The 18,880-nt window shown below is 39.3% G+C and overlaps 1 protein-coding gene across 2 annotated transcripts in view; it reads right to left on the minus strand.

Annotated features, from left to right (window-relative positions):
• Window positions 1–581: 581 nt before the first annotated feature.
• Window positions 582–18,880, minus strand: part of WNT7B (Wnt family member 7B) — a 96,408-nt gene continuing 78,109 nt past the window's right edge. For both annotated transcript variants that reach the window (XM_026114099.2, XM_064517075.1), the window contains exons 3-4: window positions 15,152–15,423; window positions 582–3,926 (exon numbers count right to left, since the gene is read on the minus strand). In XM_026114099.2, coding sequence (XP_025969884.1) covers window positions 3,447–3,926; window positions 15,152–15,423 — 752 coding nt within the window. In that variant the 3' untranslated portion in view covers window positions 582–3,446. The remainder of the gene's footprint in view (window positions 3,927–15,151; window positions 15,424–18,880) is intronic.

Below are 18,880 nucleotides of genomic sequence, written 5' to 3' on the forward strand. Positions count from 1 at the left end.
CATATAGGAAGATACTGTTCTCAGTATCAAGGAGATTGCTACTATTCTGACCAAAGTAAATGGTGTAAGATCTTTTAGGTCCTGATTCAGCTAGCTTTCTAGATGTGTCTGTAACTTGCTTGAGTAAACTGAAGCATATGTAAGTGCGGAAATATCCTGTTCAGTTGGGGACTTCAGGCCTCTCCTATATGTTTCTTCCTTTTCTGTTCACCAATCTACAACGTGAGGTGCATGATAGAGAACCATTTTGGAGCCTGATGCTCTTTTCTATCAAAAGCCTTTTTCTATCAAAAAAGATAGAAATTTTTCATTTCTGTTCTCATTTGAGCCAACAGAAGTCTCTGGTAGGATCAAGCTTGTTGCTAGTACAAGTTTCGCTGTGCCACTGGTGTAAGTAGATGACTGATATCTAACACAGGAGCTTCCATTACTGTTTCTCACAAGCGTAAGGGCTGCTGCAGACTTGGAGACTGTATATCATTTCTCATCCAGAGAAGACTGTACAGAAACAGCCTTTGCATAAGGCATTGTTGCCTTTTTTCTTTTTTTCTAGATAAATAACAAACAAAAAGAAAGGGGGCTGTAAGGGGAAAAGTTAAGTTTTAATAGAAACACATTTCATCCTTTGTTTTCTGCTTGCCATAAAACATTAACATAGTAAACAATTGATCTTTGCTCTTATATTCTTTCATAACATACAGTATTTTGAGCTTTGTCATGGCTAAGTACAGTTAAACCATGCTGTGTTGCTGGTAGGATTCAAACCTCTATTGTCACAGTTCTTTGATACCAAACTACTATTTTTTTTTAAATACGGTTGTTTATAAGCTGTTTCTGTTCATAGACACCTTTGTTAAAAGGATGTCTTGTTTTTTGTTTTTTGTTTCCATACAATAGTGGTAATGGAGTTTTCTGACCCAAACTGCTTTTTCTTGGGACATAGTTCAAAGTCCATGCATTTCTGTGGTCGGCCCCTGCTTTGTGCCATATACTACCTCTCTGAATGCCACACCCCCACATGGGCAAAGTTTTTATATGATGCTCTGAAACATTATGTTGTAGACAGCTAGTCCAATAGTAGGACTGTTACAATGAAGAACAGCTGAAACAGCTATATGAAATAGGGGGGTGGGGGGTTCTTTTTTTTATTTTTAAGAAAGCGTCACTTTGGTCCACTTTTCAGAGTGGTTGGTGTTATAATATATAACTTCTTTTTTTAACGCAGTGTAGTTCACAATAATTTAAAATACTCTATAGACATTTAAACGATATACAATAATATAACTTAATTGGATTCCTCAACTGTACTTAACAAATACTATTCTAATATATTTACAGTATCTAGTACCATAAGACTGTGCATTACTGTGCTTGGGAGCTTTATTTGCTTCCTGTCAAGAATGAAGTGAAAGTACAGTATATCACTATTATTCAACAACAATACCCATGAATCCAAGGAACTTGAAATTATATGAAGTGACTCTAGCCTTTTTGGGGGGCACTGTTGATTTCTGTGGAACCACACTCATTCACACCAAGGCTGAGTTTGAACTTCTAGCTGGTATTTAGAAACCAACAGCAAAAACAAAAGAATGAGTGCTTCCATTTGGGGTTGCTCCATGCAAGACTCGTTACAGGAGTCTGATTTTCAGAGAGTGAGTGCTTGCTGTCAGACAGGCAGGTCCTCATAAGCGTTCCAACTGAGGTCCCTACATCGTTAGTTACTTTTGATAATATAGGCCCAGAAATTAGGGAGATTATCCTAGGTTATTCACATGCTCAGCATGGGAACTGATGGAGCTGTAGCTCTACCACCTCCTTGACCCAAGAGCACTCTGGTGTGGCAAGTGCTTCCGTGTCACATAGGCAGGCCTCTTGGCTGTGCAACCTCTTCTTAAAAGTAGTAAAATGAAACAAATGTAGATATACAGATATGCAAACATTAGGACATTTTTAATTGAAGTTTTCTAAAAGTCAGGTAGGAATCCTTGCTACAAGCAAACGTGATTAAATGTGTTGAATTGTAAGTGGGTATATCTGGCTCTTGGGGTTAAAAGCATTAGATTTTTCCAATAGTAAAATGTTGGAGGAATTTTTTTAATCCTTCTCAGGGAAAAGGTGTGTGAATTAGAATTGAATGCTGGTTTAAAAATTCGTCGTCTTTCTTAATATTCATGTATTTACTGGGGGTATGTTATTGCCAACCATAGAATAACGGTGACATAAACTAACCCAAATTTTAGCTTTCTTATGGTCATAAAGCCATCACAGCTCATAGGCTGCAGCAACCTGGAGTCCAGCTACCGTATTTTTATCACCTTCCCAGTCCAGACTGAGCACAAGTTATTAAAACTATTGGTAATAATTAATAAGCTTTAACTGTCAAAAGGGGAAACGTAGTGCTCGTAGGGACCCTGCCAGTGCATTTGACTGCAAAGCAAAACCTTTGATATTTGTTGAAGCACATCTTTGTGTCCTAAAACTCACCACAGTGCGCTGAGGGTAGGTGTTCCACGCCTTGAGCCTGAATCTAAAAGTCATTCTTATTCAGGAGGCAAGTGGGAAAAGTCTTTATCAAGCATTTGTAACCACAGTTTGCATGATTTTTTTTGCTCAGTTCTGATAATTGCTTAAGGCCTACAGTAATTGAACTCTCTAATAGTGGAGTGACAACAGATCAGTAGCACTGAAGAACTTAGGGAGAACCAAATACAAAAATCATAAAGTCAGAGTTCCAATAAGTTTACATTTAGTACAGAATTAAGACATAGCTACCCGTTAGTGCTTAGAATTTTTTGATACTATTAAAAACATAAATAATTATTTTTAATGTTCATTCAAAGAGTTCCAGTGTCACTGGCAGCTGATGTAATTTTGTGAACTTTATTTTTTCAAACTGATAGTGGACTATTTCCATCACAGATTTTGCCTCCCTATCAGTTGTAGTTTTCTCTCTACCTGCTTTCTTAGAAATTTAGGTTTTTGCAGCAAGACTGCTGTGTTGTAGTCAATGAAGATTTTATTTCCTTTAAAAAGTCTTTATTTGCACAAGGCTTGGGGTTGTTTGTTGTAAAATATGACAATGTCTTTTTCTTTCAAATTTCATGGGAGCTGCAGTGCAGTCAGCTTCTCTGATATGTATAACTTAAACGCTTACTAGGAGAACTACTACAACACCCAGGTTGTAGTAAAAAAACAAACTAGAGAAAAAGGTTCATGTGGTTGTCAACGTCACCTTAATCCTGTTGCCCTTATTTCCGAAGCAGTTACAACAGCTAGCCAGCCAAAATGCACCATCCTTAGAAGTGTAAGTAGTGGGGAGGGATTGGTTTATTTTATTTTTTTCCCAAGGAAGATTAGATGTGCAAAATGATGCTGTAGTTGTTTGTTGTTCTCCACTTTCTTCACTTGTGGTGATGTGTTCTGTTCATTTGAACATGATGCCGTTATTTGCAGGTGAACACCTCTGTCCGCTCGCTACATGTGTTGCACTTCACAAAGCAGCACCAGTGGAATTTGCAATTGCATTGCCACACTTTGGTGTACTGGTGTGTGTTATAACCTCTTCCGCAGCACATCATGTCACACCCGTCTGCGTTGGGAGATGTACGGTTACAGAGTCGTCCCTGGGTACCAACGCTGCCTGTGGAAGCATCTTCCTCACAGTAGTTGGGTGACTTTTCAATATACACTAAATCTGTTTCCATTGGTTTCTGATAACTTTTAATCTGCTTGATCTTCAGGAAAGTTGGCTGTCTTAGTCTACTGGCTCGTACCACCTCCACTTGCACTGCAGCGTTGTATTTCTCTTTCAAAATATATCCAATCTCTCTGAATTTAGGGAGTGTGGTCCAGCAGGTCTTAGTTGTGCAGGAACCTGAAACTCCGTGACACTTGCATTCCAATTTCATTCTCTCCTCGAGAACCTACATGTACAGACATTTGCATATTGTTATTGGATGAAAATGATATTGCAAGACTGCCTAAATCTCAGTCGGTTAGTTCATATCAACACTCATTAACTCTGGTTGAAATTTTTCAAATGCATGCTTATAAATATTCTTGCTTCTCAGGCAATTGGTCATAACATATTTTGTTTTACATGACGCTTTATCAGAAATACAATTTTTTGTCATTGTATAAGAAAATATTTGCATTATGTTTTCAAATAATGGAAAAGATTTACTTAAATTTCAGAAGACGTGGTTTTAGAAACAAAGTAATTCATGGGACTCCAGTGATGTAAAAAGATTTTCAAATCGCCTTTATTTTGAAAATGGAAAAAATAAGGTTAAATAAAAAAGATTCAGAATATTTAACTTTAATTCCTTTAAATAATGTTAATTTAATGTTTAAAAGATTTTGACCAGCATTAATTTTCATCTGTGTTGTGTGGCTTCACGGTCACTGTAAAGTGAAAACTTTTAGCTGTACCAGCTGTGACAATAGCACACACACGTATTAACTGTTCAACCCACAGGAAAAACCACCACCTTTAAAAGCAGGACTTTTTGCAGCAAATCAAGCAAATGCACAGCCATAAATATATTCTTTGTACCAGGGCCCTGATGATGCAACATTAGGGGAAATAAAATCCATTGCTGCGGTAATGCCTAAAGACTCTCTCCCACAGTGGATGTAGTTGAGGGCTCAGTAGCAGTTTTGCCACCAGAAAAGGTTACTCTAGTGTCACATGAGCGCTAGGAGGGATCCGAGCACTGGTGGGAGCTCAGCTCCCAGCCGTGTCCTAACTTCAGCCTCTTCTGCGCCTCAGCTGTGCCGTGGCTGGCACCCGGCTCCCTTCCTCCTGCTGGCGTGCACCCGGGGGGAGCGCCAGCGGAGGCCTCCTACTTCTCGTGTGAGGTGGAGGGGGAAATAGCCCCACGGAAGCTACTCTGTGTTTTTCTGCTCTCGCGCTACCGCTTAAGCCTGACCACTGTTACACCCACAGTCATCAGTAGCTTGTGAAAAGCAAGGCCAAAGAACAAAGCAGACTGATCCTTCTCCCTTGCAACGGGATGCTAACAAAGAAATATGAGCCACTGGGCTCATCTTGAAGCATTACTGATGCTGCAGACCATCTCCTATAGTGGTTTCGTTGCAAATCCCAGAACATGACTGAAATGGGCAAGGGATAAAAGGGCAGAAATCTGAGTACAATGGCATAATGAAGCAGAAGGGAAGTAAAAAATGCTTACTGCTTAAGAAACTGGCCTTAAAATAAAAGCTGTACAGCTTTGGTTATCCCTGCAAATAGAGGGCACCCTCCTGAGTTGTTCGAGTTTCACTTAAATTGTATGTTTTGTTTTTTCCCAAATTTCTGGGGTTTCAATATTAAAGAGAGTATTTAGTTTTGGTTCTCCCTTGCCAACATACAGTAGCAAGTATAAGACAGCTGAGCATCCAGTTCAAAAATACCTTAGACTTTCTGGAACTGCAGGCTGTCACTGGGTCAAGATGAAGTTAACGTTTCAGTGTTCAGAGGCAGAAAAAAGTGATTCCCAAGAAGGTTTACTGCCTTTGTAAAGAAGCTCTTATAGCTGCAGCTACTCTAAAAAGAAAATCAAGGGGGCTATACGCTGCTTTCTGTTGGATGCTGGGAAGTCCACTGCTCTCTAAAGAGCCGTGTCACCTTTCTGACTTCCCTGTGCAAAAAAGTGAAGGCAGAATATTTGCCACGTTGAGCCACAGAGGTGGCAGCATTTCACCGGCCATGAGTAGTGGGAGGCTGTGAGAAATATTCTGGGGTCTTTTAAGGTTCCTCTGTCTCTACTTCGTGTCTGTGTGGGAAGATGTGATTTTTCAAAGACCCCCAAACAAGATTCCAAACCTGTTCCACAAATTTGTGTGAAAATGATCTATTGGTATTTAGGTGTGCATGTATGCATAAAAAAATAAATGCTTATAAACATTGCTTGATAATTCTAAAGTGTGGTTTGCTAAACCAGCCTGTTTCTACAGCGCACTTTCAGCCACTAGCCAACACGCAGTGCAGCAAAAGTTACAGCAAAAAGTGGATGGCGGCAACCTTCTCCACACCTTCACCAGAGAGCACCACAGGATCTAAGGACTTCCTGGAAAGCATTAGCAATGAGACCAATCCTGTCACACCTGATTTGAGTTCATCTTCTACCCAAGTAAGAAATCGTGGTGAAGAGCAGGTTTGTGGGTTTAGTATGTGTTTTGTCAGGTTCTGGGCGTGTTTGTAATGTTGATTTTTTAGATGGAAAAGGCCAAGTCAGCAACTTGCTCTGAGAGTGAGAAGAGGTAAAGTTTGCAAGACTCTCTAATTCTTGTGCAGGCTCAACACCCTGGACGCTGTTCCAGGGAGTCTCAGTATCTCTCTTTGATGTGCTTTCTGTCTACTAGAGAAAGTTGTGTTGTTCCTGAAAACAAAGATATTACCCATTGTGGTGTCCTAGCTGATATCTTTATATATGTATGTTTAGGCATGCATGTGCAAATATATGTTTGTCTGTGTGCATGTGTGTATTTGGTTGATATGCTATCATTATGCACAGCCTGATACACACTGTAGCACAATCTCCAGAAACTTTATCCTGCCTTGATTTCTTTTTTCTTTTCTTTTCTGAAAGTCCAGTTTCATGTTTGATTTTGTTGTATAGACACAGAAATCTGATTGCTGTATGCTTTGAAATGTTCCTTATGTTTATGATTGTGGAAAAAATTTAAAATGCAAGCCTTATAGGCTCAAAAAACCTAGAAGAATTCAAAATGTATTAATTCATGATACTGAAGCCAATGTCACAGGTCTTTTTTTTTTTTTTTTTTTTTTTTTTTTTTTTGAGCATTCTCTCATGATTTTGGAATGCTTGGGGTTACAACACTGAGTGCAGGCCCAATCATCAGGTAGTTAAATTCCTAAATGCTATAATTTGTGTGCCCACAGTCAGCTGTGGGTATAAAATTGTGCCCAAAAACTTGGAGGTCAGGGAATAGAAGGCCCAAACTAAGCAGATTCAAAGTAAGATGTTTTCTGTTTCCCCACAGATGCTGCTGAACTTTCCTTTCTGCTGACAAGGTGGTGCCCTCCAGCTTTCTAGGAGGTATGTCTATGAAGCCCAATGAGATGTCATATAGATATACCCGATTATACACTACTCAGGCTACGCTACTGTTTTGTAGCTTATCATTTATATGGTAAGCAGCACCTTATTCCTTGAGTATTTCAAGGAGCTTCCCACTTGCAAGTGAGGGGGCACTGAGCCTGGCCAAGGTGGTAGAATTTGACCCTGCGCACTTGATGCTGTGAATGAAGAGTAACTAATGTTTCCTTCCTAACTGTCCTTAGCAAAATTCCCGTCAAAGCTTTGACCCTGAGCCTTAAAGGTACTTATTTACTCAAATATAACATGTTATGCCAAGTTAGGTGCCTGATTAAAGATTGAAAATCATTAGCTCATATGACCCACTCTTTCAGCAGTTTCATTTGTCATATGTCAGTGCCTCATATCTAATCTTGAATAGTTTACAGCGAGATCTACTTCCCAAAGCAAATTCCCATCACTGCACTGCGCTGCCTCAGACTAATGGTAGGAACATTCTTTAGGTCCGTTTTCCACATACAGGCCCACTCCCACTCCAGTATGATCTTGCCAAGTAAAATTTTCTAACTACTACTGCTACTTTGTTAAAGGAATTGTGAAATACAATGTTCAAGCTTTTTTATTCCATACATTTTTATACCTATATAAATCATACACTGAAAATGCAATTTGAGGGTTGTCCGCTGCCAGTTAAGTACAAAAACCTTGCAAAGACTGATTAAAACAAAATGATATGCATGAAAAGAAATTCATTTTTCAAGTTTCATATCTAGACCCAACTGCATAACATCAGATACAGTTTCTGTACTTATTAAAAATACTATCTGGATAAAATATGTAAAAACAATAGTAACATTTTGTGTGTGTTTGTTTTGGCTTGACTTTTCTGGTTTGTGTTTTCCTTAGTGGAAATGCACATTTTTGGACCAGATGTTGAATGTAACAAAATCCATATTATTTTTTGACTGCAGTATCAAAAAGAAATAGAAAACTTTAGGAGTTTTCCCCCATCAAATATGCTAGCGATCAACTTTTGCCTTGAGTAATACCAATATCAAGAGATGGATTCTGGTGTTAGGATGTCATCGTTGCCTTTGATACTCAAGCAGCTGCAGCCATGAGAGCCTCTGGCTTATAGATTATACATGGGCACTGTCTAACTTTAGTCTCGGTGTAGCCTGGGGTCCAGCACTCCTGTCAAAATGCTGATCTCAAGGATCAATCTGGGAAACAAAATTGGGTTTTGTTTTGTTATTTTTTTTGGACTTGAATAGCTAGAGGTTCTAATATTAGTAGGATATAATGCTACTCCTCTAATACAAATATCCTTAAAATATTCTTCATTAATAGGATATCAGAGAACCGAAAATAGAGGAGTTCATGTCACATCTCATTGGCTTGTACCCAGCCCTGTGAAGGAAAGGCTGACACTCACTGTGAACTAGGCACAAAGCCAACAAGAGAGGAATATGGGTGCTTCAGCTACATATTTTTCTCTTCCACATTCCAGTCAGAAGCCATTCCATCTAGCATCAAAATAGTATTTCTACTTCGAAGGATGGGAGATGAGGCACTGACTTACTGTGTTTACTTCTCTCATGTCACACCCCTATTTTTCTTACTGTTTCATTAGATGGGAGCGCGGAGCCACTGCTTTGCAGCAGGTCCAGATCCAGCTGCAAAGCAAGACCGCTTTCCCCCACAACAGGCCAGACTCAAGCAAGGCTGTGGAGCCTGAATTCAACTCCTCCTGCCCTTCACCTGCCTCTCAAGGTAAGGCACCCACTCCTACAGCATCCCCATTAAATGCATGTAAAAAGCTGAAGAAGGCCCATTTCTCTCTTCACCCAGATTCTCCTGATGGCTAGCAGGAAAATAAGCCTTGGATTTTAGAACCTGCTGCCCATGAAATGAAGGTCATTACTGTTAGGAGGATGGGCTATAGAGCCTTACCCAGCAGTGCCTCTTCCCTACCTCTTGGAAGAGAGAAAATAGTTTCTGAAGAGTTGCATTAACTTTGAGCAAAAAATTGCTGCAATGGGTCAAAACTTTCTGAACTTTATTTTTTCAGTGAAATGTCAAAAGCAAAAATCTTGAGAAGCACCCTTTAAATCATCCCAAACCCAAGTGTGACTGCAATATTTCACTATCTTTTCTATTGAACTTGCTGTAAAGCTTGCAGATAAAATTTTAAATATCATCTTAAAGGGATGAAAATATTTCATGTTGTTTTTATAAGGTCAAGCAATATAGAGAGGTCAAGTTTGGGGGGGAGGGTTGTGCAGTAATATTTTGCTACATGAATGTTATGTGTGTCCTGCAGACATTGCATCGTATGTATGGGCATGCCCATTTCTAGAATAAAACTGTTTAGCAAGTTCTCAAATTTTTGGCTATTTTCCCCCTCTAATTTTCAAGCAAAATGTCGGGATAGTACCAGATGTAGCTTCTGGCAGTCAATGTTAAGGGTGTGTTTCTGGAAGAAAAAAATAGGCTAGTAAATCCAGCCCAACTGGAAGCAGGAGAACTATCCTCATGAGATTTTGAGCCAAAGCTTGCATACTCAGGACATATGGATAAGCATTAGCTATCCATCTAACCCACCCAAGCTGTAACACTGAACTTTTTAAAGCTGGATTTATATCTGTCTGCAGATCAATTTAAGTGGGAAAGTGGAAAGTATGCCATCAAGCACAGCTATCGAGAGTTTTTCTTTCATGAGTATTTTCACAATGGACGTGCAGTGAAATAGTTCATTTATTTTAGAGAAAGAAACTTTCAGCAAATGATGAGCTGAGGGCTGTAAAACCTGGAAAGTCACATTCTTTAAATCGCTGAAATGTCTTAGGAACCAAAGTCACATTTTGAAGAACATTTTAGGCGTATAGGAGCATAAAATCAGTTAGCTTTCACTTTGAAACTGCACTTCAGCCACCACTGCAACTTTGGTGCATTTCATCCAGAGTTTCTTTTTGGGGGTTATGTCTAACCTTTAGCTCTAGCTAGGTGACAGTGAGGGCAGTTTGCAACCTTTTAAGGCAGGCTGAGCATCCTGCAGAGGTGAGCTTATTAATTTAAATATTTCGCGTGGGGTGAACTGAGCTAACACTTTGTTACATATTTTAGGCACACATAGACAACATATATAAATATATATAAATATATATAATTATATGCATGCACACACTATATATATATATACACACACACGCACACATACATACATATATATATAATGAATGGTGACCAGCAAATCACCTCATTAGCTGTCCTACCGCCAAAGCATGTCAGCAAAAACCCTTCCCAGTACCACAGTTCTGTGGCGCCAGGAACTGTGAGAACTAGTCATGGCTTAGATGGAAATGTTGTCCCAAGTAATTGAATAATCTCATTTAAGGAGAGTCTGAAATTTTTTTTGTCCCCACACTCTTATTGTTTCAAATGTAAAATAAGATGTTGTCATCTTCCAGGCATTCCGAAAAAACAACAAAAAAAACCCATTGACATTACAAAGGGATAAATATTGGGATGGTACCAGGCTGAGTTTCTGGCACTCAGTGTTGTGGGTGTGTTTCTGGAAGGGAAAAAAATAGGCCAGCTTTTTCTCCACAGAACCACAGTCATTGTCTATAGTAAGAGCCTAATTGATAAACTGTTGGAAACATTTATTCTCTTCTTTTTGGTAAAAGCTGTGATCTGCTACCAATTTGTCAGTTTGTTCTTTTAGCTCCCCCCTTAAAAACAAACAAACAAATGCTTCATTTTTCTAATTGAGATTTCCGATGAGAGCAGGTCAGTTAAGATTAATGGCATACATTCCCAGATGTTACTCTTTCTAAGTTCATTTATCCCGGAATAAAGATACTTGTTCCTAAAATACATGGTGGAAAGCTGTCTCATAAAACAGCATTAAAGCTTACTTGGGTTTGTTGGTATTTAATTTTTCATTACTCTATCAAGGTTTTGCCCACAGATCTCTCTGTAATCATTCAGATTTGCAACAAACCATTCTTTCCCCTTTTCACAGCAACTTTTGCATTAGACTTATGCTAGTCTTCCATGGGAAGGGGGCGGGCGGAGGCTTAGTTTCCCACATTTGTACTTTCCATTCTGAACCGTAGCAGACATTTAAAAAATAATAGTGAAGTTAGGTACTTTGCTCTTTTACACAGCATGGCACTATTTTGTCGCAAAGCATAAATCTTCCATCAGTAGTAACTCATGTCACCAGGAGTCCCTAAGCCTTTATTTCTTCCAAATGGCACTGATGGCAAGTTTGTTATTTTGTCGCTGGTGCTATTCGTTACAAACATATTAGAAGCTTCACAAACTTGTCATTAGCTGAAACAATTCTTAGAAATGCAATGCAGAGCAGTTAGGAGATTCAGTCTTTTCACAGTCGCCAAAAATTCCCTGAAAAGCCTAAATATCTGTTTTTTTTCCAAGGAGGTACTTTATTAGAATGTCGTGCTGAGTATCCCTGCTCCAGAATCAAGTTAAACAGCCTCCAAAACTATTTTTCCCTTCATTTGTTTTCCAAAGTTTGTGTAATTATTTATGCAGCATGCTGTTTTTTTCCTCAACAAGAAATTTCTCTGTACTCTATTTCTAACAACAGTAAAATACCAGCAGGCCAGCTTTTGAGAACATCCCTGTGATAGCAAAACATTACAGTCACTGCTATAGTTACAAATGTTTCTGACTCCTAGGCATATCTGAGAGGAGAAGATGCAATTCTGGGACAGGCGTTGGGAGAGATTGAGCGCAGGCAAAATTCCTGCCACAGTCTGTGAAACTTTCCTTGCAGTGGTTTAATACTGTATCCAAATTGTTGCCTTGGGGTTGAAAATGCTGACCAGGCTCCTGAATAATGCTTTTAGTAATGGTTTTCTCGACACCTGATAAAAGTCTAATGAAGTCATTGAGGGCCTTCCCCTGACTTCAGAGCAAGTTGAAAATAGTTTTAGGTGGTACTGGGGGCTCTTTGCGTCCTTTCATTCCTGATGTTTCTGTATGAGGCAGCTCTGGGATTTATAGAGAAGACTAATATTAAAATAATAAATTTATGGGCTATATATTGTTGATTTTACCCAACTCAAAAAGCCAACTCAATGTGAGCAAGGATTGTTCAGTGTGAGCAAGGGCTGGTAAGCTTTAGTGCTATAGATGTAATTTTTTTTTTTTTTTAAATAGCAGACATCCTGTGGAATATAATACTTTGGGGAACTGAACTGAGTAAAGTTCATATTCAAGTTGTTGTGGGGTTTTTTTCCCCCTTAATACTAGTTTTGATAAGATTGAACTGTAACTAAGGAATATATTAATGGTTGACAGAACCATTCTCATTGTAGATTCTCTGTAGGAAGCTACAAAAGCATCTATCTTGTTTACCGTCTTGTCAGTCCTACCCTAAGGTTGTTGTGAGATTTTGGAAGAGGAAAGAAGAAAGATGTAAATTCAGTGTTACACTTAAGCAATTGTGCAGCCATAAATGCAGTATTTCTGGCAGGAGTGTGAACAAGGACCATGTAGAATATGTCAGAATAACATCTGCATGTAAGCAAAGCTCCTCATTTCAATTTTGTTTCAGGTTCACAGTCTAATCCAAATTTACCCAGGCTCCCCAAAGCTGCCAAATATCAGATGAAAGTAGGAGGTTTAAAGTTCATCCGGATTCTCAAAAGAGACTTGTGATTTCAGGTTGAAATTGCATAAAACTCTGTAGCTTCATAAAGTTCCAACCCAGAAAACAAGCACAATGTACCCATGTTTCCAGAGTTTTGCTCTAACTTTAAGTTTCAGTCAGTCCTCAAATTCAGAATATCTAATTTATACAAATACCAGATGATCTCAGATGAACCAAAATCACCAAGTATAATATACTCTACAACTTTGCATATTCATTTCATGGGAATGTATGTCATAACACCAACATTATTTCTAGACATGGCCCTCAAACCATCTTTTATATGATCACATTCCTCAGGATTTGAAGAGTTGTACTTAAAAAACAAAAATAAAAACAAAGAATTTCATCAAACCGTTTCGGTCAACCTTAGCTCTTCAAAATGATATGATGCATTAATGATTATAATGAAAATATATAGGTATAAATGACTGCTGAAAAATACCACCAACAACAAAGTGGCTGAATTCCAAAACGCTATTTGTAAAGAATTGTATTTGGGGGAAAAGCCTGTTTTGTCAGTATTTACAAGCCTTTTTCTTCATATCTCAGAAATATTAACGTGAGTGATATCATTTGCTTTTGCAAGAAAGTTCGCAGAAAATGAAGTTCTTAAAAATGTTAAAATAAATGCATTTGCATGAATACTGCTACCAGAAATATTTGTACAAACACACACTTCTTTGGTTTACTTATATCCCCCTGTTTATGAAATTCTGATGAACAGTAAAAATATAATTTGCTTAATAAGAATCAGAAATGTGGTCTGGTGGTTACTAGACTGTATTTAGAACTGGGGGACCTGGGATCAGTGCCTAGCTCAGATACTAATCTGCTTTCTGCCCTTGGGCAACTGACTTCACTGTTCCCCATCTGTGCATCCACTTTTGCTCCCCTGGCCCTCTTTTACGTATAGACTGTAACGTTCAAAATGGGATGTGTATCATCTCAGGGCGGGGGGGTGCCCACAGTACCACAAGAGATTGCCAGTTTCAGTAGGGATCATAACCCATCTAAGCAGTACTACGTGCTCCATTGCAAGTTTAACAAATGGCTTTCTTCTGCTTTTGCCTCCAAACACAATGCATGGTGCTGAGGTGAAACATCTCAACTAAGGGAGGTGATCGAGCCTGCGACTGGTCTTCCATGCAGTGGTACTCCTGCATTAGATGCTCTTACCCACCTGGCAGAGCAGTTTTAGGGAAGAAGAGTGCACCACTCTTAAGGATGCTTTCTGTTGTGCTCTTCAGAATCAGTTGCCTCCCTCACATCTGAATCCTGTTTCTTCACTTGAGATTATGCACCACATTTGGTCTATTTCATCACTTTGAATTTATGTAACACTTCCCCACCCAGTGGATAACTGCCCATATAAACCCCTCAGTTTCAGTGCACAACTGACTGCAATCCCCTGGAAGTTTTGCTGTGTTCTCCAAAATACAGACTGTAAGATGATTGTACTGTGTCTGCCACCATCAATTCAGCCATCTCTGAGGTTGACCTCAACAACTAGTGCTTGGTGTAGAATAAAAACACACATTGTTTTAGAGAAGAAAATACCAGCCTGACTTTGGGGACTGCATGGAGAGGAGTAGCATATTGGAGTCTCCTACAACACAATATATATGCACTGGATGGTAGAAGCTGCACTTTTTTTTTACCTGGGTGAAAACATTTTGAAGGAGATCAGTAAAATCTCTTTTGAGGATCGTGTATATTGTATCAAAGGATTTATTTTACTTTTTAAAGGGCAAACTTTGACAGCTGTGAGGATAGTTATTCAATGGGCATAAACATAATGGAGCTATGCCAATTTATTGTTTCAATTGCAAGCAACTCAGTCATGGTTGTAGACATGCAATTGTTTCTTCTTCCAAAGTGACACTTATCATGCAGCTGTTTGTACTCCACCAGGGAGAAGTGGACAATTGTGCATTTGCTCTGATGTATTTGATTAGAGCTGTGGTCAAAGAAGTGTTTTAGTTTTGGATGGAATAAATAGCTGCTAGTGTTGTGGGAGTTCAGCCATGCAGCAGTCCAGTCCTGTCCCATCACAAGCCCATTATCTCTTGCTAGATTTTTGCAAAGGAGATGAAAAGGTTTGTCATTATCCCAGACAGCTCTGGCAAAGTCCTTGGCTGTTAGTGGAGGGACTGGAAAGAAGGCTTAGGAAGCAGAAATATTTACAGGAACAGCGACAGGAGCTGTAATACATAGTCAGCTCAGAATGAAAAGGAACAACAAAATGTAAGCATTAAACACTATCAGGTAATTTGGTGTGGGTGGGGGATACCAGCAGAGAAAGAGGTGAATTGTCAGGGAATTCCTCTTTAGACCAAACCAACCTCCCCCCTTCCTCCAGCACACGTTTCCCCATCCCTCGTCCTTTCCAGAATACCTTTCTTCCAGCCTCATTGTTGTGCAAGTTCATCAGCCGCCGGGCGTTCTTTTTGATTTCTCGGGCATCCACAAACCTCCGGGAGAACTCAATGCCGTATCTGATATCTGCAGAGCAGCCTCCCCATTTCCAGCCCTCCTCCTGGTTGTAGTAGCCCTGTTTCTCTCGGTCGCAGCCACAATTGCTGAGGTTGCCCTGGCTGCAGGCAGCCGTGACGGCGTGCGCAACCCCGGCAGCAGTAATGGCATAGGTGAACGCGGCTTCCCTGCTTCCTGTGAAGAGAAGCCAAAAGCTGGTGGGTTTGCAGAAAGGCAGCACTTACTGAAGAAACTACACACGTTAGGTATAGCCGCGTCATCAGGTGGGAGTGTAAGGAGAGCATCACTGCTAATGTATATTTCTCATTCTTAAAAAATTACATACATATTTTAAATGCTGGGCTAGACTGGGGCTTAGTGCCCCAGGTAAGCACCACCAGTACAACAGTCCCATCTAACCCCCTTAACTGGAGGGGAGTTGGGCAATGCGTTTGGACATTGGTGAGGTGAGGCAACACAATTTGGTTGTACGGTATCTAGTCAGGTTTGCTAGATGAATGGTACTGTATGTATTTCAGATGAATAATAGGCGAGTCACTAATGGCAATGCTCACCAGAAGATAATAGCTGGCTTTAAGAGTTGGCACTGCGTGGGAGAAATGAGTGTTCAGACACGTTAAGAAACACCAGACCCTTTCAGATATGCAGGATGGCTAGGACGCAAATGGGGAAGGTTGTTCATCCATCTTTATAAATGGTCCAGTACTGCCCTTTGCTAATGCTGTCTGCCAAGTATAGCAAAAGAGGCCTGTAAAGACAGGATTTAGGTAGGCACTTCTTTTCTTTCAAGATAAGGTAGAGAGCAGCTCTTTCCTTTGCTGATTTTTCTTGCATATTAGCTTTGCTCTAACTCCTCTTTCCCACTCACACTCTGAATCAAACTTCTGCCTTATCTTAGCTCTTGAGTGTACAGGGCATAGTGAACTGCTGTGGCAGTTTTATTTCCTCTCTGAAACAACTGAGATACCGTCATGTAAGCATAGGCTTGTTTTTGTGTAAAGTTCAGTTTTTCTTTTTTTATGATGCCACTACTTGCCAAGGTTCCTTGTTCCCAGTTCCATATTACAGCTGTTGATACTGACTATATGAAGAGAGGTGAATGAACCCATTTCTTTATTAGACACTGGTTGGCTGAGTCGCCTTTGGGATACATAAGCAAAGAGATACAGTGGCAGAATGATTGAAAGGGACATTACAGCTGCTTCCCACTCTGCATTCTATCATTGACTTAATTTAGGGCTGGATCATGGTCCTCCAGGTTTGCTGTTCTCCTTTATAACGTTTCCCTACAAAACTATTTCCCAGGGCTATCATCATCTTCCGTGTATTTATCTGGTGATAAACAGACAATCTTCTTGTAGCACAGCCAAAGAATAACTGTAAAGAATTTGCAGAAAGTTGCTGAAATGCTTTAATGACCACACACAGAGCTTTCACATGGTTAATGGATTTGGGAAGGGGGTGGGGGTGGGGAAATCTTCCAGAGGAAAAAAAAAGAAATAACCTTAGAAGCTATTTTTAAATTTTTATTTTAGGATTCACAGATATCATAACTGTTCTGGAATGACCTGTGCACAATGTGGGGTTTTTTTATGTTTCTTATTTTCATAGATAGCTTCCTGAAAGGTTACACCACTGCTAGATTTGAGAGAGATCCTACAAGAAGCAATCATAAACTGTTTTTTGGCTCCATTAACTTGTTTCTCCAAAGCAATAAAAATGAAAATGAAGGTAAGAGAAAAATAAGAGTGCTGTGTTCTTCAGGTACTGAGAAGGTTAAACTCACTTGCATATTATTTGAGTAGATTGTGCAATAGAAGGACTGACTTTGCTCTCAGACGCAGAAATGTTTTGTTGGGGTATACTATGTGTGTAGTCTGGTTCAGTGGTTCCCAAACCATGGTCCGCAGAACACTGGTGGTCCAGGAGGCCATGGTAAAAGGTTTGCAGCTAATCCGCAGAGCCATATTAAACACTGTTTTTAATAGTGTTTTCAATTAAAAGTTTGATGATAATGATGCCTGGTGGTCCACAAGAAATTCTGAGGGTTGATAGCACTCCAAAAAAGTTTGGGAAGTTTGGGAACCTCTGTTCTAGTTCCTAGTATGTTCTTTAAAAATGCAGATCAATATTCACTCCTCTTTTCTTCACTCTCCAGCTGAAGTCAAGCTAAGACCCATATTTTAAAGTATATCTTGTTGACTTGCAGGATTTCTTTCTTCATTTCCTTTTAAAATATATTGGAAAATATATTATATATAAATATAATATAAATATAAAATAAATTGAAAAACTGGAAATATGAGATATAGTAAACACTAGATATTAGAAAAGTTGGAGATTTCCTTCCTCTTCAGGATGAGAATAAATGAGAATGCAGTCTTCCTCATGAAGATTTTTGAGGAGTTCAGACATTTTTGAAATATGTGCAGAGAAGCCTACAAGAAATAGCAATGTACTCCTATCATGGAATATAGTTCGATAGATTTACCAGGAGATTGACTAGAGACATATTACTTCATTTTTATCTGTAGGCTCAACATATTCCGCATGTATCTGGAGTAGAAGGTAAGCCATTTTGTAACGGCCACTTTGTCAGTGACCCGTCCGGGAGTTTTCATGAGGCATTTCCCTTGATCAGTTGTTTAAAACTAAAGAGTGTTCTATGTCTTTGTCCTCTTTTCTCTCTCTCTCTTCCCCCTCATACCCTTGGTTACCTTCAGCACCAGAGGAAAGCACCTTTCTTTCACCCACTTGAGAGCTATAGGAGTAGTGAAATTATCTCGAGTCATGGGATAACACCAGGTGGAAACTGTATTGACTCTCTGAAAAGATCATTGTTGCATCTCAATAGAGTTATAAAATAAGAAAGGCTCAGAAGTAAAATCTGTCTTGAAACTTGGATTCCTTTTGCAAGTTAGGGCGTCTCAGTAAATGCTGTTCACTTGTACCCATTGAATCTGCTAAGAATTAAGTTCTTTGGTTTGGGGGTGTGTTTTGGCTTTTTTTTAATTAGAGGATGTTATGAAACTTCTCTTGAACTCAGTATAAACATTACCTCAGCAGTTTCTAAACACCTAGGATCAATACAGTCTATCAGAAAATGCTGATGGAGGAGAAAGGGAAACCTCTGTGCTCAAATAATGTATCTGCTCTATACAGAGCCTTCCATTAGCATGTCACCGTATGGAATCATTTCTAAGGAAGTCTTTTTCAGGTGGCTAAAACAATTTAAATAATGATTGCTGTGATACCTGAATGGGGAACAATAATTTTATTTTATGAAATTTTCAGAGATTCAGAAAAAATATTCAAAAATATTCCTGTTCTGCAATGAGGCAAAGCCAAGACTTTGCAAAAACATTCATGAAAAGGAGAGAGACTATTACAAATAGCAGCAGATTTGGGATTTGACCCAACTAACTTGAAGCTGGATTTTTCTTTTCCTGGTAAATATCATGATCAGCCCAGTAATTTGGCATTATATTTGCTCACTGTCTGTGTCTCAGAAGAAAAATTCCTTGTTTGACTTAAAAAAAGCTTTCTGTCATGTAGACTGGAATAATTCCAGTGAGCTCTGATTTTGATGGAAAAGACACTGTTTGGCTCTTACTGTGACCCTTGTATTCAT

This window comes from Dromaius novaehollandiae, chromosome 1 (genome assembly GCF_036370855.1).
Source record: "Dromaius novaehollandiae isolate bDroNov1 chromosome 1, bDroNov1.hap1, whole genome shotgun sequence".
Lineage (NCBI taxonomy): Eukaryota > Metazoa > Chordata > Aves > Casuariiformes > Dromaiidae > Dromaius > Dromaius novaehollandiae.